This window comes from Gopherus evgoodei, chromosome 13, assembly GCF_007399415.2.
Source record: "Gopherus evgoodei ecotype Sinaloan lineage chromosome 13, rGopEvg1_v1.p, whole genome shotgun sequence".
NCBI lineage: Eukaryota > Metazoa > Chordata > Testudines > Testudinidae > Gopherus > Gopherus evgoodei.
This window is the reverse complement of record NC_044334.1, coordinates 16,217,319-16,240,085: the sequence shown is the minus strand read 5'-3', so window position 1 is coordinate 16,240,085 and position 22,767 is coordinate 16,217,319. Positions and strand designations below refer to the sequence as shown.

General features: G+C 42.0%; 1 protein-coding gene across 4 annotated transcripts in view; it reads left to right on the top strand.

Annotated features, from left to right (window-relative positions):
* TANGO2 (transport and golgi organization 2 homolog) overlaps window positions 1–22,171 on the top strand; it is a 79,476-nt gene extending 57,305 nt beyond the window's left edge. For all 4 annotated transcript variants that reach the window (XM_030583097.1, XM_030583098.1, XM_030583099.1 and 1 more), the window contains 4 exons: window positions 7,122–7,192; window positions 10,699–10,852; window positions 13,702–13,806; window positions 21,256–22,171. In XM_030583097.1, the coding sequence (XP_030438957.1) occupies window positions 7,122–7,192; window positions 10,699–10,852; window positions 13,702–13,806; window positions 21,256–21,376 (451 nt within the window). In that variant the 3' untranslated portion in view covers window positions 21,377–22,171. The remainder of the gene's footprint in view (window positions 1–7,121; window positions 7,193–10,698; window positions 10,853–13,701; window positions 13,807–21,255) is intronic.
* Window positions 22,172–22,767: the final 596 nt, after the last annotated feature.

Genomic DNA, 22,767 nt, shown 5'->3' with positions numbered 1-22,767 from the left:
GAAGAAGGAAGATCTAATGACTAGAGCCAGTGGATATTGTCGGAGGTGTAACAGTTTGAAATCCTGGGCCATGCCATGTGACTCGAGTCAGAAAATGGAGGCTAGTAACCTACTAGCACTTGTGTGTCAGACCCATATTACAATTGCCTTCCAAACTAAGGTCTGGTGGTAGGTTCCCTATAAAGTATCATGCAGTGTAAGACTCACAGGAAGGTCTCAGGTACGATGTAGACGTGCATAGTTAAGGGCTTTAAAAAGTGTCAGTTTTAGCCAATCCATTTGTTAAAGACAGCCGATATAAAGAGTGCAGGTTGGATGTAATATGATCAGTCACTCAAAGCTGTGCACAAATGAGCTAATGTAAGCTGAACGGGAAGCACTGCTAGGAGTCTTTTTAGGAGGGACTTGCAATAATCTGGTCCTGTGATCATGAGGATAGGTATTATAGTTGAGAGAAATATGGCTTCAGTATTTGCATATTCCTTACCTGAGTACAAAATGCTTTGTAGATGTCTGATTCAGGTGAGGTTTCCATGGAAAGAGTGTGTTTGATAGTGAGACCATAAAACTTGACTCATCCATTCATTCCCCTCAATAGCCGGGGACATGAAATTTCATAGAATTCCTGCTTAGAAATGATTATTTTCCTAGGCTTGAGAATAGGCAATACTATCCAAGCATTCCTCCAGGAGGCAGATAAATATGCAGTATATATAGGGCAAGAGTTATATATCAATACTAATAACCCAGCCACATGTTTAAAAGGATTTCACTTGCAAGGTTTGAGTATGTGTATTGAATCATCTTCTAAGGAGTTAGGAGATATCCTTGGAACACCATAAATCAGATTCCTCTGTGATTGCAAATACTTGTCTGTCACCATTGACTGACAGGAGCCAATCCACTAGATATGACTTGAGTGAATTCCAGACCCACCACAGTATTCATTAGATTTTGTCTTTTCAGTGAATGTGGTCAGTCATATCAAAAGCTGCTGAGGTCTACTTTGGCCCAAATGGCGAGCTGGCCCTAATCTAAAATTAACAAATGATGATTTATAGTCCCATGGAACATGGAAAGTCATGGAATATTTGGATTTTTAGATTTCTCAGGGAGATAAGGGGAAGAAGACTTGGAGAAGCATTAACTTGATGCTCAAGTATAAGTGGCAATGAGCAAAGGCACAGAGCTGGGAGTCAGCAAAGACAACAAGGGAAAGTAGTCAAAGAATGGGAAAGGATGTAAAAGAGGAATGGGGCAGAGGAGTAGTTAGGGGAAGAGTAATTGAAGGGCTTAACTCAGGGTATTGGTGGTGTTTTTTAAATAGTGTCGTAGTGGGAGCACATAGTGTAATCGAGATTTTTCCTCTGCAAAATCCCTCAAACACTTCAGTGCATGGTAATACTAAGTGCAGCCTCTTACTACTTGTATAGTGTCTAACCTAGAAAGAGAAACATGGAGAATCATAGCCTATAATCTGTCCTTTGCCTCACAAAAATAATGCCTAGTTTTCAGCAAATACCCCCAAAATATTAATAACTAGATGCAGCATATAGTCTAGATTGAAATGTGACACTACTGACCTCCACTGTTGCATTTCCCTATGGGCTTGTCTACATTACCTGTTGGATGGGCAGCAATCAATCCAGCGGGGGTCGATTTATCACATCTAATCTAGATGTGATAAATCGACCCCCACTGGATCAGTCGCTGCCTGTCGATCCAGTGGGTAATGTAGACAAGCCCTAAATTACTTCAATGTGTTTCTGTGAGTATAAAAGCCCTTTCTGGTATCTAATCTGTATTTCATTTTAGGCCTATTTCATCTCTCATAGTATGAACTGATTCCTACCCAGTTACTTATGGGGTCTGCTTCCATTCAGGTGTTTATAAACCATAAATCTATTTTCTTGCAGTTTTTTTAGGTTAAACATGTTAAGTTCTTAAAGATTTCTTGTAAAGCAATCCCTATATACACCTCTACCTCAATATAACGCTGTCCTCGGGAGCCAAAAAATCTTACCATGTTATAGGTGAAACCGTGTTATATAGAACTTGCTTTGATCAACTGGAGTGCAGAGTCGTCCTCCTCCTCCCCCCTCTCCCCCCGGAGCACTGCTTTACCGTGTTATATCAGGTTGCGTTATATCGATGTAGAGGTGTAGGTCAAATCAATCTTGTAAGTCTGAACTCTTAACTCTTCAATGTCATGTGGTATAAAATGTTCCAGATGAGACCTGACAATGGTTTTCCATCAGATGTAGCTGGTTATTTCATATTGGGACCATCGCCATAGTAGAGGAATTCTCATTTTTTCATGTCTTGGTGTTAGTTGGATCAAACTTTATATGAAAGCATTGAAACTGTTGATATTACAGAAGTTTCTAAGTTGCTGTCAGTATTGAAGTAATTTGTAACAGGTAACAAAAGTAATTTATCTGATAATATGCTAGAACTTGAAGACTTAATAATTTACTATTAACATGTATTTAATATTTATATAACCGCAGTGCCCAGAAGCTCAATATGCTGGGTACTGTCATGTCAGCACAACTGGACACAGTATTGAGCTCAATTTTAATTTAACTTTCCTAGAGTTCAATTCTAGAGAAGCCTTATTAAGTTGGAAGTAGTTGCCCATAACTGTTTGTTGTCAGGAAAATAAATGTTGTTTTGTATTATCTGTCAATAATGTAAGTGGAGAGGGAGTTCAAAACTCCATCTGGTTTTGTCAGCAAGTTTTGAATGTCTTCTGTTAGAATTGTAATTTAAAAGCCTAGTATTTTGTTACTTAATGAAATCCGTATATTAAAAGGAAAATCTCTAGAGTTAGAGACAGTATTGAGGTTGACCACAACATTTAAAGTTGCTACAACTAAAAAAGTTCTCTGTTCCTAATAGCCAGGGAGACCATTCTGTAGCCACTCTTCATGTAGAATAACAGCAGATTCAAACTTTAGATTTGGTTTTTTTTGGTCATGTCAATATTGCAAAATTAACCTTGTATAAGATGGGCTGTGTCTATGTTCGAGTTCTTTAATTTCAATGGCATTTTTGCTACTGTTGTCTAGACCTGTTCTAAGGTGGGTTAGGTGACAGTGGTAAAAACACAGGAGCCCTGGCTGTACTAAGGATCATTATTACTGTTACTAATGGAGCTGCATCAGTGGTTGTGACCAGATTAAGATAATCTGAAAACCCAAGCACACCACAAATGTGGGGGGGTCACTGTGTCCTCATTGCCCCCCGGGTGTCAAGAGTCATACACGCAAACCACCATCTGGGCTGGTGGTGGCCCTATCTACCTCATTTTGGGCAGACTAGGCCTCCCCACACCATAGATCATTTCTATTTAGGTGGGCCAGAATCTGTCCAAGAGAGAAGGACTCAGCCCTTACCCAAGTTAGCAGAGGACTTGAAGTGGTGGTAGGGGCCCTACTGACACATGAAGAGTGGTGGTAGAGAGCCCTCTTTCCATAGTTTTCTGCTGAAGGGGTGTTGCTGGAGAGTATAGGGAGGACAGAGCACAGATTTGAGTTTACCCACTAAGATGAATGGCAGTAATTTATGCTTCTCTACAGATTTAGGGAGTCATCACTGCTTTGGTTTACTCCACATTTTTAAGGTTTTCCTTAACAGCCATGTGGGCTAGAAAACATTTTCTTTCTTTTTTAAATGAAAGCTAAGGTTCTGAAATAATCCTTTGACTCCAGGAGCTGTGCTTTAATCCAGCCAGTGGTAGTGAAATGATGGGAGACTACCCAGGAATGTCTAGTACACTTGAGTCTATGGTTATGGCCAAGTCAAGTTATAACATCACTTATTTTTCCCTGTATGGACAGAAAGAAACCACACTGGAGTGATGATTTAATTCCTGGTAGATACACAAACTTAGGACTTATCTATGCACAGAAATTTACCAAAATAGCTATTCCAGAATAAGTGGTGTTCACATGAACTATTTTGCAATAGCTATTTTAGTAAATTTTTCAAATTGTAAACAAGCCCTAATGCATGATTCCCTAAACTAAAGCATAGTTCCCTAATATAGTTTAAGCATGTTTTATGTCCATAAAAGTAAGCAAAAAGAACTGTTGTGGGATGGTCCGACTTCAGATATCCTCCCACTAAACAAATGACTATGTAAGCAGGGAATAAGTTGAGAAAACAGCTATGTTAATTTATAAATGGAAAAGTGAGAAGTTTGAATTTAAATGCAAAAATACAGAAATTTCACTCTGGCACATTTTACAAGCAATGTATTCATTAATCTTTTCTAGCATTTTTCATGCAAAGTCCTTATGCACAGCATGGGTGCAGCTTAAGTGGCAGCAGCGCTTCCACAGGGGTGAGGGAGTGATCAATTGGCAATGCTATGCTGAGGCTCCCAGTTGTCATGTCTTTGCGTTGTGGGCATCCGTTTGCAGAGAACTGGAGTGATCCCCAAACAGCCATGAGATTATGTTAACTCTTTTCCTATCAGCCTGGGCTGGTTTTGAACTGGCATCTTAATGGTGAAAAGAAAAATGCTGATTCTGATTCTTCTTCATATGACTGCTATAAATATAGAGCAACAACTATAATTTTACATTAAGATTTAGGTTAAGCCAGATAATTTTGTCTAGAGTAGCAGAGTGTATTGCTGTGATGCCTCCTTCGTATTTGTGAATTGAGCATTGATTGGTTATATCAGGAGTAGGCAACCTATGGCATGGGTGCCGAAGGCGGCACACGAGCTGATTTTCAGTGGCACTCACACTGCCTAGGTCCTGGTCACTGGTCTGAGAGGCTCTGCATTTTAATTTAATCTTAAATGAAGCTCCTTAAACATTTTGAAACCTTATTTACTTTACATGCAACAATAGTTTAGATATATATTATAGACTTATAGAAAGAGACCTTCTAAAAACATTAAAATATGTTACTGGCACGCGAAACCTTTAATTAGAATGAATAAATGAAGACTCGGCACACCGCTTCTGAAAGGTTGCTGACCCCTGGGTTATATTTTCCATGGTCCATTCTGGGTGACCACAGTTGCACACTGGAGAGTATTTAATTTTCCATTTTTGCAGCAAGTATCTGCATCTGGCATGGTTTATGCAGACACAGTTTAGGGTTGCCCATGAATTTCATGGGAGATCGAAGCCAAGGATCATCTGCATTGGGTTTTTCACAAGGTGTTTATTTGTGACTTTTTGTGCATTCCATTTGGCTTTTCAAGCTTTGTCAGGTTGTAGTTTAATTGTTGAAGGTTAAATGCATGCGTCCAAAAAGGGCTTATGCAACTTCAGGCGGTGGTGAGGGATGTTGTTAAGCTATTAGTGCCTGTCTTTTTATCTGATGGAAAAACAAGGAACTAAAAATGGTTCATAGGCTGTACTATACTGCCTCCTACTCATACAATATTCAATTTTGCTGAAAGTTCTTACTCCAAAAAGAGAACTTGTCTCAGGGGATAATGTTTGAGGTTTGTATATAATAAATTAAAGCCTCCAGTACAGTTGTAATTTATTTATTGGTGACTAGAGTAATGCCTGTTTTCATGGTAAATAAGAAGTAAATCACTGGAGTGAAATACAGCTTGATATGATCTCATAACTGTGTCCAGGCCAATAAACTGATAGCAGTTTGAGGAATTGCTTTTACATGTCAGCATAAGGGAACAAAGGATGCTGAGAGTGAACAATCTAATGGTAGCTTATGATCTTTTTTCCTTCCCTTTCCTATAAGAGATAAAAATTTTGAAAATTGATTACTTGTCTGATTTCCTTGTCACTTGACTTGAATTTGACATGCTGCCAACATCTGCTAGGCTATTTAAAATTCAGATTTGTTCAGGCAGACTCGAATTCTATATAAATATGCTGATCTCAGCCCTGCCAAGCAAAAGAGTTCTCATTAACAATGTTGTAGGACTGCCCTGAAAAGTTCTAGTCTGGACACTATTTCACAGTGTCTACGAAACTGTGCATCCAGTGATATTAAAAATATAGAGAGTTCACACATCCAGTAGCTGCACTTCATTGAAAGGAGCCTGCAGCTGCATTTCTCTTAAGAGACAAATATTATGTCTTATCATATTTCTAATGAGGGGGTATAAAAATGATTTGTCAAATGGCCCACAGTAACTGGCTTTCTAGAACAAACTGGAAATTTAAATGAATTTGTAGAAAAGTGCTGCTGTTTGCCTCAGTGGATTGTTCTTTTGAAGTCAGGCAGCCAGAAAACAAACAAACACTTTCCAAGTAATGGAATCTTTACTTTCAGGAGTCTGATTTGTCTTGTGTACCCCAAGTTCCACCTCTCTTAAAAACTACTTGCTTACAAAATGAGATGAAAATACAGAAGTGTCATAGCACACTATTACTGAAAAAGTGCTTACTTTCTAGTTTTTACCACATAATTATAAAAATTAATCAATTGGAATATAAACATTGTACTTGCATTTCAGTGTATAGTATATAGAGCAGTGTAAACAAGTCATTGTATGAAATTTTAGTTTGTACTGACTTTGTTAGTGCTCTTTATGTAACCTGTTGTAAAACTAGGCAAATATCTAGATTCATAGACTTTAGGGTCAGAAGAGACCAATGTGATCATCTAGTCTGACCTCCTGCACAAAGCAGGCCACAGAACCCTACCCATACACTTCTATAACAAACCCCTAACCTATGTCCAAGTTATTGAAGTCTTCAAATTGTGGTTTGAAGACCTCAAGCTGCAAAGAATGCGTTGATGTACCCAGTGGAAGACCTTTGAGTACCTCCAGGGGTATGCATAACCCCTGGTTGAGAACCACTGATTTAGAACATACACACTGCTCACTAAGCCAAGTTACAAAGCATCCGGTGAAGTATTTTTGTAGTTTTTATTAGCTTTTTTACAATGACTTTTAAAAGTGAGATTGATGCAAGTATTTCATGTGTGATTGTAAAGGGAAGGAGGTTGATTATAACTGATCAACAGATCTCTGAGCAGTATAGCCAGATAGTAGTAATAGGGAAAATGTCTTGCTGTATTGAAGGTTACAGGAAATTAGAACTTAATTAAAGATCTGAGTTGTCACTTTGCAAGGAGAAAAAGTTATTATTTATTTTTATTTTATTTTATTTTTTTAGCACCGCCAAGGGAGATGTAATTTGCTACTATGGAAATAAAGGAGAACCAGAACCTATCTTCCTAAATGCTGGTGGGTTTATTTTATAAAGTTTTGAACATTATTGTTGCCCTTTTTAAAGAAGTGAAATGTGTGTTTATTTGCTCTAAGTTTTTAGTTATAAAGAGGAAAAAATCAGAGAGGATAATACATACTTAAGTAATTAATTTTTTTAATTTTATGGCACATTCTGTTATGGGTAAAATGTATTTTTGCCTTTTTATTTTAAATCCTTTTTGTGAAAACTCACAAATAAAGCATTAGTTAATAAAAAGTTCATGTTATGGCCCAGTCCTACAATTTTTTCTATGCAGGTGGAGCCCCACTGCAGTCAGTGGGGCTATTCCCCATGCTGATATCACTGCAGAACTGAGGCCTATGTCTTTATGGGTGATATTTTCAAAACCACTCAGCTTTGACTTCTCATAGAAATCAGTGGTAATAGTCCCACTGACATAAATGGAAGCAGAGTTTCTCCTATTGACATCAGCTATCATTTCTCACTTACTATCAAGATGTTGACCCGTAGCTACAATTTGCATACGATGCCAGCCTGCATCGCCCACTTGTTAAATTTTGAACAAGCTGCTACTTGTAGCTGGGAGGAATGAGTACCCCATAAATATCTACAAAATCATTATCCCCTAAATCTCTTCTGTGCCATGATGCTTTCAGAAAAACTTGACAGTTATTAGACTGTAGGTGTGCTGAGACCACTGCATATCATGCTGAACAACAGTGTCTCATTGTTTCTTTGTACTCCCCACTTGGCCTGTCTGTCTCCATCTGTTTGTTTTATAATTAGATTGTAAACTCTTTGGGGCAGGGACTATCTTTTTGTTCTGTGTTTTGTACAACGCCTAGCACAATGTGGCCATAGGTCATGACGAGGACTTCAAGGCCCTTCAAGTACTAAGTAACAGTATGTTGGGAAAATGCAGAGCACTTTTGAAAAATCCCACCTTTAGTATAGTAAATTCAAAATTAATTCTCTAATTTCAAATTCTCACATTTACCCCCTTTTTTTTGTGATTTGGCATATGTTGTCATAACAATTATGTCATAAATAACATTTCTTTTTATTTGAATCCTTAGATTTGCTGACAGAACATGTACTCATCCTTGCATGAGTAAACATCACAAAACATGAATCCAAAATTCCAACACCAAAAGTCTGAATTTTTTTTTGAATGGTCAGAAATAAAACATTCTGAACAATGTAGTTTTTAAGAACAGTTTACTGTGTGTTGTTTAATGCTGATGGCATCTTTATTTTGCCTTTTATAAAGTTAATGGGATACTCTCAGTAAGCAAATAGTTAAATTGGGAATTATAACTCCTTTAAAACACATCCTCTTGAACAGCAACAAAAAATGCTGATAATTCCTAACCCTTTTAAATAAAGATTTGTACAAACAAATTTGCTGGCAATCTGCTTGCCCATATATCTTTCACGCTTCATGACCACCATCTAGTTTGACACAGTTCAGAATGTTTGGCATGCTGTGCACAAGACGAACCCAGAACCAGATTAACAAAACTGTTGCAGGCCAGGATTTGGAAAAGCATCTGCTGTGCATGCCTTCGCTATATGTCAAACCCCTGCCTTCAAGAGCACAAAATTTAATCATTAATCATAATAAAAACCGTCAGGCAGGATGGCAGTCATGCTGTTTGGGGAGAGAACTGGAGGTCATAATCCAGGTGCACATGGATATTATGTGTAGTGTGGAGGTGATATGCATGGTCTCCAGTGACTGCTTTTGTTGCATTCTGTGTAATCCCTCTGTGCCAATCTCTGGCATGTTCTTCCAGATGAAAGCATAACTGTCATAGTGGCAGCTGTTGACGGAAAAGCTGGCATGTAGAAAGAAAGCAACCCAGGATGATAGCATGGGTAAAATGTATATGTAATCTCTTCCATTTCTTTGATAAACCGCTTCAGAATCTGGGGTAACCTGCCAGTAATAAAAGTGGGGACTTGACACACTTAATAGATGCGGGTGTGTGTTTGTGTGTGTGAGAGAGACAGAGAGAGAGAATACTGTTCTGAAAGACTAGCAACTTTTATTCTTGTTGCAGTTTAAAAAATAATTGCATTACAAAAACCAGGTATCTGTAGAATGTAGCAGAGCTATTCCTGATCTCCACATATCAACAAAAAATTCATTCTCGATAGATCTGGCCTCCTAAGAGAGAGCTGAGTTTGGGAGGATCTTTACATTGTTCAGCCAGTGCTTTTTCTCTTGGATTGTTGCCAGGAAATGTAGGGCACCATTGAGGAGAAACTTCCCTGCTGTCATCAGTGAGTGCAGAATTATTCAAGAGTCACGTCAGAGAGAAAAGTGAATTATGTGATTAAAAGCAATAAACTGGATAGACTAGATTGCAAAATGTACTAAGTAATTCTAAAGATACCTTGCCATAAATTACCAAATCAGAGTTTTATGGTAATTGCTGCAGATGAGGATTAGAATAAAACTGAGAAACAAATAAAATCACTCTTTTTAACACTGTGGAATACATAACCAAACCCTAATGTGTGCTAGGAGAGCTCCAGTCTCCTGCCTAGTACCAGGACATACGTTTTATAAGCATATCTAATTATAAAGATTAGCTAGGGAATCATTTGACTGAGATTAAAAGTGATGAAATCTGTACAAGAACTGTAAATCGCCAGAAAATCCTTTCTAAGGTCCTGTATGCTAGCAGCTGTAGAGATAGAATGCTGCTGGAAGTGATCCATAGGGATTCTTCTGTGAATGCATGAGACTTTTAAAATCTAGAACAGTTAACACATCGCCTCTTGTTAATGATTCCTTGTACCATTTATTTGATGGAGTTCAAAGCTGGAAGGATTGTTGGTTTTATTTTTGTGAAGTAACTGCAGTGTCACAGTTATGAGGGTTTTTTTTTCAAGTTTAGGTTATACAGTATACTAATACTTCCGTTACAATGTCTTCCGCCTGAAAAAACCTTTTCTTGAAATTGCACCTGATTTCACATCTCTACCTACATTTCATTAATAGCTGTGGCAAAATCCTGTGATTCAGTTAATATTTAGTATCCTTAGCGTGATGATCCATAGCTTTTTTTTTTTTTTTTTTTTAGTAAAACTGTCAGACTAAAATTTTGTTTTCCAAAACAAAGAAAGAGCTTTTTTTTTTTATGAAGAGTTAAGCATCTGGAAATGAGACTTTACATTAACTGATTTTTTTTATTAGAATACTACGTTTCTCTTTCTCACATGCATTAATACCTTCTACAGTATTGGAGGCAGAAATGGTGGGGAGGGTAGGTGGGAATGGAGTAAATGCTGAAGATAAGCAAATTTGCATGAGAAAAGATGACAAAAGGTCTATGATTTTTGCTGACAAGGCTTGATTTATTTCCTCCTTCAAACCCTGAAGGATGAGGCAATGTTACGTTTTTGGCTGTGTTGCATATATGTTAACTTTTTCACCCCACAGAAATGCTTAACAAACATTTTCTCACCTGCCCCCAAGTTTTTTTTAATATTTATTAATTTCAATATTCAGGAATCTATGGATTGAGTAATTCTCTGTTGGACACTCCATGGAAGAAACTTCAGTATGGAAAGCAGCTTTTCACAGAGGTGATCAAGCAAAGTCAGGACCTTGCCAAAGAAGACCTGGTGCAGGAGCTCATTAAAGTGCTGAATAATCAAGACCCGTAAGAACATAACCCACATTTTACTTAACATGAACTACAAACATTTTAATACTCACCTACAAAAGCTGTGTTAAAGTAATGCTAAAGCTTCAGCTTATATTTAACCAAAGCCAAGTAAAGGTAAAATAATATACTTCCCTTCCCCCTTGGAACAAATTCCAGCCCTACTGATTTGATTTTTTGTGTTTTGAAAGCAGATATAGACCTACATGACATTATCACTGCAAAAGCAGCATTAGTGTGGATCTGTATTCTGACTTATCAGTACCTTATTCCTTCAAGATTACTCCTGCCAGGGCAGGAGTAGAGCATGCAATATATAGAAAGGATAAGTCATGATAAACTAAAACATGCTTACCATAACTCCTGATCCCAGACGTTGCCCTAGCTCGAGCCACAGGTTTGGGATGGCTCAGGACAGGGGTCAGTAGTGACTCTGTTTAGCTGCCCCTCTTGACACACATGTAATAAATACAGCCTGATTTTGGCCCATAGGTGCAGTGTATGAGTTTGCATAAAACACTAGTCCAAGCCCACATATCTGGCTCTAAGACTAAGCTTGATAAGTTTATGGAGGGGATGGTATGATGGAATGGCCTAATTTTGGCAATTAATTTGGCAATTGATTTTTGATTATCAGCAGGTAAGTATGCCCAGTGGTCTGTGATGGGATGTTAGATGGGATGGGATCTGAGTTAGTACAGAGAATTATTTCCTGGGTGCTGGTTGATGAGTCTTGCCCACATGCTCAGGGTTTAACCCCCATATTTGGGGTCAGGAAGGAATTTTCCTCCAGGGCAGATTGGCCCTGGAAGTTTTTCGCCTTCCTTTGCAGCATGGGGCATGGGTCACTTGCTGGAGGATTCTTCAAACCACAATTTGAGGACTTTAATAATTCAGACATAGGTTAGGGGTTCGTTATAGAAGTGGATGGGTAAGATTCTGTGGCCTGCTTTGTGCAGGAGGTCAGACTAGATGATCATAATGGTCCCTTCTGACCTTAAAGTCTGAGTCTGAGGACCATAACAGTTATCTTACATAAACACCTACCTCCACTTGAATAACGTGCATTTTCTTGAATGCAGATTTGAAGTTCCCTATCTTTTGTCAGCTTAATCTGGTTTTTTAAAAAATTAAGTGTTTGTGTGGTATTTCCAAAGCTTCAAAAGAAGTGAAAAATGTCTCATGACAAGATGAGGGCTTTAGAAAACTGAACTGAGTGTTTAAGTTGTGCATCTGTTCTGCTATTTTTACTATGCATTCGATATTACAAATGAAAAACACTGATATGCTTCAAAAAACTTGCTATGCTGTACTGTTAATTTAGAAAAAAGATTCCTTGTGGCACCTTAGTGACTAACAAACTTATTTAGACAAATTTATTGGGGCAATTTAGCAGTAAGAAAGCCAACTTTTAGAGTACTACACAACTCAAATGCACATGCACTCAAGATCTTGCAGTTGTGCTAATAGACATCAAGAGTATCACTTTGGTTTCAAAAGGGGAGTGTCTTAAAGGTAACTTTAAAGTTCAAAACTTGAAAAATAAATTGCTGAGATTTTTTCAAAGCAGCCAACAGGAATTAAGAACTAAAGATATCTTTCATATGAAATATTTGGCACTTCATAAGCATTAATTCTGTGAGCTAGATAATAGGTTTATTGGACGAGATTTAATTCCCACAACAAGCCCACCTTAGGATCTCTTCCTCTGTTGGTACCATGCATGATATGCTTTTAGTGACTCCCTCTCTCCACACTTTTGTATAAACAGTCTGACTTTGTGCTATTTCCCACAAAGAGAACTAGTGTGATCTGGGACACTGTGTTTCAATAACAGTAACTAAAGTCATGTCAAACTGCATCCTCTTTGTGGCGCAGGAAAAACTCTAGAAAAACAGGACTGAATCACTCAGTCTCCTTTCACTCTCTTCTTTGGCGCTCCAAGTGCCTAACTGGCTTCTGAACTTCGTCCCGTTTTGATAGACACTGACACAAGCTGGCCTGTGGTAGGAGGCAGAAACTTGAGCAGTGATGGGGATGAAAGAGGCAGAGAACCACGCACAGCGATAGGGTGCAGAAAATAGTATTTTAAGTTTGTCTTTACAAATTTCAATTTGATTTGTCAGTCATTGACATCATGAGCTATATTTTTTTCCACATTTGTGGGACCATGATCTAGTGTTAAGAGTGAAAGGCAGGAAATCTAGGTATCATTCCCAGCTCTGCTATGGACTCTGTGACCTTGGACTCTTTCTCTTTAGGGTGTTGAGGTTTCATTAATTACAGTTTACAGATCTCAATACCACCTTACCATCGCAATACACTTTACCATGGCAAACTTGTTTACTTTGGAAATTTATTAAGCATTGTGCAATATAATTTGCCATTTCCTCCAACTGTTTCTTGGAAGTTGCAGACAGGTTTCTGTCCAAAACAAAATAAATCTCCATGAGTCCATCTTGAATAATACTTGTTTTTTACACTTTGTATTTTAAGTTACTTGACAATAAAAGAGGTGTTCTTTTATTTCAGAAGACACTACAAATACGGAAAGAAAGGAATAGCAATGAAAGGAAAAATCATTACAAATATTTAATTAATAGAAAGCTGATTAAATGAAAGGTTAAGTCCTTGAGACATTTTCTCTTGGAAATAGCTGACAAACCTTTTTATCTTTGGTCCCTTCTTTTCATGTTTCTTTTTTAAAAATCACATTTTACTTTGACATTTTGCCTTTTCTTTTTTATCATTATCATCAAGCTGTGTGTTGATTATAGTTAGTACGTGTAGGAGGGTTTGTTTTGTATTAATTCTGGGTAAGAGTAATAGTGCTATTTATTTTTCAGTCAGCTACCGGATCCTGCATTGGAGGATCAAGGAAAGGAGCATGTGCAACATGTACTGAACGAATATGCTGCTTTGTGTGTTCGTTGCCCTGGATATGGAACAAGGTAAAAGAAATACTTCAAGGCAAAATAGGCAATTGTTGTATCAAGACATGTATCTAAAGTCAAATGTTACCATAAAATGTAACATTCTAGACCATAAAATGGGTTTGTTCAGTCAATTTAATATCTATGCATAAGTTTAGTCACATGTAATCCATAGATTATCTTTTTATTGTGATCTTTTATTCCTTAGCTTTGTGTCTGACATTGCTTGAAATGCCCATCAGTACCTGCTTTACAATTTGTCACACTTACTAATGATGCTAGCTATAACTTCCTTAAAGTTAAGTAGCTTTACCCTTTCAAAAATGTTCTTTTTTAATATAACACCTCTTCCTGTTCAGAACACCAGCTTCAGAAAGTTTTCAGTTTTTTTTCCAGTTTGACTGAACCGAAAAAAAATTGGGGGAGACTCATTTCAGATGGCCTCAAAACAGAATTTTTTCGGCGTTGCCTAAATGAATCATTTAACCAAAAAAAAATTCATTTTTAGTTTTAGTTTGATTTTGGGTATTTTTACCATTTTTTGTTTAAATCTAGCTAAATTTGGAAAAGAAACATCATTTCAGAACCAAGTCAAAATACTAATTTTGAAACTGTCGAAACCAAGCATTTCAACTCTTTTTGGGGAAAAAATTGTATACTTTCAGCTGAAAACAATTGCTGACTTCAACCTGAATTTGGGAGTAATTTCGATCAATTCAGATCTCCATTTTTTGGCAAGTAAACTACTGACCTGAAAGATTTTACCCTGCGCTACTTGTCTCAGCTTTGTCTATTACTGCTCTGCTCAGCTCCATGAGCCAGCATATTAGCAAAGTGACAGATCTGCTAGCAAGTGATGAGTTATATTGAACATCAGAAAGTATTGGTACATTATACTGACCCGCTTCAACTTCTGATTCCAAACATGAAGTAAACATAGCTCTGTATGGAAGAATATAACCCTTTTTATTTGTCTCTTCTACCTAAGTAAGTGGAGAAATAGACTTGATTCTAAAAGAAAAATGTATACTGTATGCCTAGCTATATTAGGGATTTATTATAGTCAAATCACTCTAATAGCTAGGTGCCATATTCACAGATTAAGAACTATTATGATCAGCAGAATCCTGGTCTGCTCCATCTTCTCCTAATTTGTGCTTGCTTTCTTTAGTGAGGTATTTTCACTTTCTCTCTCCAGGAAGAAAGCAGTAAACGTGAATCAGTTATTGTTATGAGAAGGCTTGCACGATATACATCTTGCATCCTAACCTGAAGATTCCTAGAGGGAGAGAATTCCTCAGCTAAGGGTCTGCCAGGGAGAATAAACTGGCTTCCCCACAATCACTGGCTCAGTCAATCATGGCATTTCCGTTGCTCTAGCTGTCTTAGTGCATAAATGAATGAGAGGTAGTCTCTGAAATGGCTGGTCCTCATGTCCTAGGGGGTTTTAAAAAATAACATCAGAACCTTTAAACAGATTTGGAGAGAACTGACTGAGAACTAACTGATCTGGAGAGAACTGACTGCATTGCAAAATGCAGAGTACTGCTTTGATGTGTAATAAAATACATGCAGAAACATGGCCAGTTTATTTATGTACTGGGTACAAAAGTTATGAAGGAATAATGGAGGGAAATACTTGTTTTTGTGTTTCATTGGTTGTACTCTGCCAATTTTAGGGAAAGAAGAAATGGCATTGGATGTTCATGGACTAAATATTTAGACATAGTTTTGACCTATTCCCAATACATCAGTGTGATGAAGTGGGAATCTTCTTAATGTTTTCTCTGAATACTGTGTTGGTGCCTCAGTGTCCCCTATGCAGTTCTTAAGTATCTAGGTGGTGGAATAAGGGTGTGTGATTGCTGCAGAGCAAGAGGCCAGTGCACCTAAATGCCTGACGCTCTGTCTCCTAGCAGCTGATGGCCTGGGCCCCTTCTCTGCAAGGTGCCAACTGTAGGTGTTGGAGACAGAGGTCAGGTGACCACCTGGCCCCAGGAAAGGAACTGAGCAAAGGAAGAGGAGCTGGAGGGGGGTTTCAGTCTGGAGCTGGCTGGGGATGAGGAGTGAAGTGCAGACGTGGGGTCTGGCTCGCTGCCCGCCATAATGGACCTGGCCGAGAGGTCCGGTTCGCTGTACCAAGCTCTGTTTTAGACCGTGTTCCTGTCATCAAATAAACCTCTGTTTTACTTGCTGGCTGAGAGTCACGTCTGACTGCAAAGTGAGGGTGCAGGACCCTGTGGCTGACCCAAGACTCCACTGGGGCGGGCTCGATGTGGGAAGCACATGGAGGGGCTGAGGATGCTGAATGCTCCAAGGGGAGACCCAGGAGGTGAAGCCGTGTGAGCTTCTTGCCCTGAAAACAGTCTGCTGCAAGGGAGAGAAGGCTCCCCAAAGTCCTGACTGGCTTTGTGGGGAGCAGTTCCAGAGCATCGCCAAGGGGCTCTGTGACAACTGGTGGCAGGGGTGGGATGTACTGCACCCCATGAATGGCGATTCTTGCAGTAAGTGACTGGGGAGCAGTAAAACCAAGTGGGGATACCGAGGGCCAGGCATGCTGAAGGCTCAGAGAGGGACGGTCTCAGGGGGCAGTTAACCTCTGGGAGTGTGTGACCAGCGAGAAGGACTGTTGAAGTAACAGGGTCCCCCTGAGGACTGCAGCTAGCAGTCTCAGGGGTGGAGGAGCTTGCCCCTCGACCCTGGAAGAGAGAGAGATTTTTGCAGTAGCAGGGTTCCCTTGGGGATTGCAGGAGCAGTCCCGGGGCGGAGGAGTCTGCAGCTCGACCCTGGCAAAGAGGTGGTGATCACGAGAAGGGCTGGCACACCAGGGGTTCTTCCTGGAAATCATGGGAGAGCCAAGAGCACACAGGCCTGTGAGTCCAGAGCAACTTGGGAACGGTGAAGTGATGGCCTATCACCATCTCCTTAAGAAGGACATTGTGATTCTGTGCAAAAAGAGAGGGTTAGGCGTTGGGAAGTTCACCAAGGCACAGTTAATCGTGCAATTGGAGGAGGAGGACCACTCTGAGGAGCAGATTCCTGACCCAAATGGGGCTATAAGAGGATCTGGGAGCAGCAGCCAGGCATCCCCCAGAGTCTGGTTCCCAAGCAGACAATGGTCTTCACGATTGGGTTCCCCATCAGGGGATCAGAGACGGATGGGATTGGAGCAGAGCCCGAGAGAGCGAGAGGACCGTGAGAGAGAGCAGGAGCCCGAGGAAAAGCTCCAGGAGAAGCAACAGCAGCCTGGGCTGGCGATGGTGGAGTGGAGAGGCATAGGGGGCTTCCCCGGGGTCAGTGGGGAGACACACTTGGGGTGGCGAGACCCTGGGACAGAGAGGAGTGTGGTGGTGCAGCCGCAGATGTTGAGGGGCTGTGGGACATGGGTGAAAGTCCCCGGGGTGAAGCCCCTCACTCTGCCTATGTCCCGGATCCCTGTGCAGACCCAGGAGGGGTCGGGCTGGCTGGTCGTTGGGGTTCTCCAGAATATCGGCTGGGAGACCCTGTTGGGGGGTGACTGTCTCTCTTTGGGACAGGATCCAGGCCCTGCTCCTGTAACGGCCAAGGATTTGAATTTAAATCCAGGAAACCAATTGGCTAGGATGGAAATGGTCGGTGAAAATGCAAATGACCTGGCTGGCACCGGGGAGGGGCTGCTGGGGTCCAGATACCTGCAATCCTGTAACCAGAGCCCTGGGGCTGAGTGGGACAAAGGGATGTTCCCCACCCCACTGCACACCGGAGAGCGTGCTCAACTGGCTCTGATGCTGTGACCAGAGCAGAGAGCTCGTTGCCTGCCCCCACTGGGACAGCAAGGGCAGTACTGAGCAAGGTGGGAGCTGAGACCTCAGCTGAGTGGGGGGACACCCAGGCAGGGCAGGTCTGCTGCCAACCAGGTTTACCTGGTCCAGACGTGCTGCTGGGAAGTGATTACACAGCAGGGAGGGAGCTACCAGGGATAGGGCTGGGGTGCTGTGACCTCAGGCCCAGCCAGCGAGAGGAGCAGGTCCCACTCCCTTCCCCAGCAGCTGAATTCCAGACCGAGCTGCAGAAGGATCCCTCCTTGGAGAAGCTGAGGGAACTTGCTGGCCACAGTGCTGCAAACTCTCTTGGGGAAGTATCAGAGGGGTAGCCGTGTTAGTCTGGATCTGCAAAAGCAGCAAAGAATCCTGTGGCACCTTATAGACTAACAGACGTGCATCTGACGAAGTGGGTATTCACCCATGAAAGCTCATGCTCCAAAACGTCTGTTAGTCTATAAGGTGCCACAGGATTCTTTGCTGCTTCTCTTGGGGAAGGCTGCAGGGACAGAGTCCTGCGGGAGAAGGGATTCCTGTATCGGGAATGGGCTCCCCAAGGGGAAGTAGAACTGGGGGGAATTGGGAGGCAGCTGGTGGGGCCCCAGGAATCCACAGGATTTTTCCCTTTCGAGCTGCTGGATGGGAGGAGAGTGAGGGGACCCCTAGACCTGAAAGGGGAGGATTGGGAGGAAAAGGGAGAAGACTCCCTGGTGGATCTCTTCCCTGAGGTGGGAGCCAATCTCTCCATCAGGTGTTCCCCCATTCAGAGTCACTGGGAAAGCAGCCCAGAACCCGGAGAGAGAGGTCAAGGACATGCTGGCTTCAGATGTGATCCAGCTGTTCAACAGCCTATGGGCCTCACCCGTGGGGCTGGTCCCCAAGGGAGACAGGATGATCTGGTTCTGTGGGGACTATCAGAAGCTTAAAGTCATCACTGTGTCCGATGCCATCCCCATGCCTAGGCCTGGGGAGATTCTAGACAAGCTAAGGGGGATGGAGAACTTGGCCTTGGTGTACACTGATAACATGTGCATCTTTAGCCAGACCTGGGAGGAGCAGGTATCCCAGGTAAAGAGGGTGCTGGGCTGCCTCAAGGAGGTGGGACTGATGATAGAAGCTGGAAAGTGTAAGGTGGAGATGGCAGAGGTGTTGTATCTGCGCCACAAGGTGGGGAGCGGCTGCCCAAGCCCAGAGCTGGCCAAGGCCAAGATGGAGGCTCTTAACCAAGAGAGCCTGAATTGCAGACCAGGGTGTTGGGAGAAGACCCCATCCCAGTTTGAACCCCAGGGGTACTGGGGTGGCAAAAGGGTTTGGGCTGCATAAACCTTCCCACATGCGGCCTGCAAGTGCCATCAAGCACACACGACCTAAGGGAGGGCGTGAGACTGGACTGTCCTGGTGTAACTCACACCAAGGAATGGGAGAGATACTGGGGCATCCATGGGAACATCGGTGGGTTCGAACTTCCCCAGGTCACTGGCTAAAGTGACCTTGCTCAGTTCGGTCTCGAAGGGGGGAGAGATGTGACGAAGTGGGAATGTTCTTAATGTTTTCTCTCAATACTGTATTGGTGCCTCAGTGTCCCCTATGCAGTTCTTAAGTATCTAGGTGGTGGAATAAGGTTGTGTGATTGCTGCAGAGCAAGGGGCCAGTGCACCTAAATGCCTGACACTCTGTCTCCTAGCAACTGATGGCCTGGGCCCCTTCTCTGCGAGGTGCCAACTGAAGGTGTTGGAGACGGAGGTCAGGTGACCTCCTGGCCTGGGAAAGGAACTGAGCAGAGGAGGAGGAGCTGGAGGGGGTTTCAGTCTGGAGCTGGTTGGGGATGAGGAGTGAAGTGCAGATGTGGGGGTCTGGCTCGCTGCCCCCCAGAATGGACCCGGACGAGGGGTCTGGTTCACTGTACCAAGCTCTGTTTCAGACAGTGTTCCTGTCATCGAATAAACCTCTGTTTTACTTGCTGGCTGAGAGTCATATCTGACTGCAAAGTGAGGGTACAGGACCTTATGGCTTCCCCAGGGCCCTGCTGGGGCGGGCTCACTGTGGGAAGCACGGGGCAGAGGATGCTGAATGCTCCAAGGAGAGACCCAGGAGGTGAAGCCGTGTGAGCTTCTTGCCCTGAAAACAGTCTGCTGCAAGGGAGAGGAGGCTCCCCAAAGTCCTGACTGGCTTTGTGGGGAGCAGTTCCAGAGCATCGCCTGGTGACTCCGTGACAATCAGTCCCTTTAGCTCATCATGCCAGGTCTAGTATTTCCCAACTCTCAGCATAGGGAAACTTAAATCCTCAAACTTGCTGGCTTAATTATCCCAGACACTCAGAGTTGTCTTGCGTGAAAATATCAGATGCATTTTCGTCTGTTGGAATTACTATACACGTACATTGAAACGTTGCTGCTGACAATATGTATCTTAAGACATCACTAGCCTTAGGAGAGAACACGTGGAGTCACACTGTTCACAATTAATGGTTCTGAATGTGGGAGTCAAAGTGGAATAAACCCCCAATATACAACAGAATAGGAAGTGTGTGGCAAACATGTAATGATATGTAAGCAGAACTAGTCTAACCTATTTTTTACCATTGCTGTTTCTTTATTTAGGACTTCAGTTCTAATTAATACTGCACAGGTCATCTCATCCAGCAATCTCCAAACTCTTCAGAAACATTATGCCTTACATCCCATTCAGGCAGTTGTACCCATTTTGCAGATGGGTGAGCAGGGGTGATTTGACCCATGTCACAGAATTAGTGGTAGCATTAGGCATGGAACTCAGAAGTGAGGACTGCCAATCTTTTGAGTGAATTGGTAGACTAAATTGCCTGTGTGAAAATGCAATTCATGTAAAACAGAGGTCTGTTGACCAGTACGTAGGTGTTCCTGAACATCTGTGATTTATGGCTATACTAATTAGTGCTGGTAATCAAGGCTAAAGTGGACTGCAAGTTCTCATGCCTTCACAACGAAGCCTGATTTTTTTGGCTGTGTAAATCAGAAGTAGTTGCACTGAAGTCAGTGGAGTTACACATAGCAGTTTTACATCTGTATGTGAGCAGACTTGCATCTCAGTGTTCAGAAATTGCTCTTTGGAGATATTGTGCTCCTCAGGAGAGAAACGGAGAGGTTCTTTGTATGACCTTGTGTCCTCAGGTGGTGATTAGTGGTATTCTGGGCTGGTGAGCAATATGGCTGAGGAGATTTGTATGGGCATTTTATACAAAATAGAAGAATGCAGAAGTGAGTTAATATAAATAAGCAGCAAGAATATGTGTGTCTGATAATATTCATGCCAACTAAATGCTACCAGGTAAAATTTATTTTCAGGCTAGAACTGACTTGAACATATTCAGCAATTAAAAAGCTTATCATTAGTCTTTTCTGCTATTTATTGTTCTCCTTATCTGTCAGCCTAAAGCTTTGTGTTGCCTTAATAAGTGCAGCAGTGAAGCAAGATAGTACAGAGTTTGATTAAGTGTAACATAGTAGGGGGAACCCAAGTTAATCCTTCTTCAAATCTGAGTTTTTATTGGTGTTTTTCAGACCTATTTCTATGTGACACTATTGTGGTCAAGCGAAATTAATGGAAAAATGTAGGTTTCAGCATTATTGTGCAAATGGTTAGACAAAAATAAAGTTTAAATTTTTTTTCTTCCCTTATTTTCTTTCAGGACTAACACAGTCATTCTCATTGATGCAGAAGGACATGTAACTTTCACAGAGCGCACCATGCTCAATGCAGATATCAGCCAATGGAAAACAAGCACCTATCAATTCAAACTGGAAACTTAACAACTTTCCATTTGAATGGATCATGATAAAAGAAACGAGAACAAGCCATTGAACTCCACTGAAGGCTTTGTACCAGTCTCCAGCACCCAGAGATGGAAAGGAAAGCTTATTAAATCCATAGCATACCCTAGAAACTACCAAAATCTTTTGCACAAAACCAAGGAAAGAGGTTTTTACAGTAAAATTTTGGCTGGATTAAAAATGTGTTGCTTCTTGTGCAAGTCTTTGTTTTAAGTTTAAAGGGACACAGTTTATTTTCTAGGCATGATTTTTAAACTATATTGTTAATATCTAGGGGATTGGTCCTACAAGCTATTGAGTGTTTCTTACCAGGTGCTAAGTGTCCTTAGCTCCTTTTGATTTCAATCAGAGCTGAAGGTATGCAGCACTTGGGAAGATCAGGTCCTATGTTGTTAAAGTTCAAAGATTTTCAGAATCTAACTTAAACCTTCAGAGTCAATTGTGATAACTTTTCGCACTTCACTCCACTTGGACAAAGACAAACTAGTCAGATGCACATTTATTTATGATTGATTTCTAGTCACTTTGTGAACTGGCACAACTATGTAATGTGACTTCTGGAAGTGATCCCTAGGAATGGTAGTTATGTGAATTATAAAAAAAAAAATTCTATTGGAATTTTACAAAAAAACATTTCTATTGATCTTAGAACATAAAGTTTTTAGAAAATCTGTGCCTGCCTTTTCAACATATGTTTGTAGGGCAGAGGTGGGCAAACTTTTTGGCCCAAGGGCCACATCGGGATTGCACAACTATATGGAGGGCCGGGTAGGGAAGGCTGTGCCTCCCCAAACAGCCTGGCCTCTGCCCCCTCCCACTTCCTGCCCCTGACTGTCCCCCATAGAACCTCCAACCCCCCACTTCTCCTTGTCCCCTAACTGCCCCCTATCCAACCTCCCTGACCCCTGACTGCCCCAACCCTTATCCACACCCCGCCCCTGACAGCCCCCCATGGGACTCCCGCCCCCTATCCAACTGCCCTCTGCTCTTTGTCCTCTGACCATCCCCTCCTGGGACCCTCCCACCCCCTTATCCAAGCCCCCCTGCTCCCTGTCCCCTGACTGCCCTCCTGACCCCTATCCACATCCAGGCCCCCTGGGACTCACTCCCAACCGTCCCTGTTCCCCATCGCCTGACCGCTCCCTCAGAACCTCTGCCCCATCCAACTGCCCCCTCTTCCCTGCTTGCCTCCCAGGACCCAGGACCCCCTGCTCCTGTCCCCTTACCAGCAGCATGAGCTCGCAGCCACAACACCCGGCCAGAGCCAGCTGTGCTCCCCATGCTGCCCAGCGGGAGCGGCAGGTCAGAGCATAGCCTGCGTGGCTGCGGGGGAGGCGGAACCACAGGGGAGGGCCCAAGGACTAGGCTCC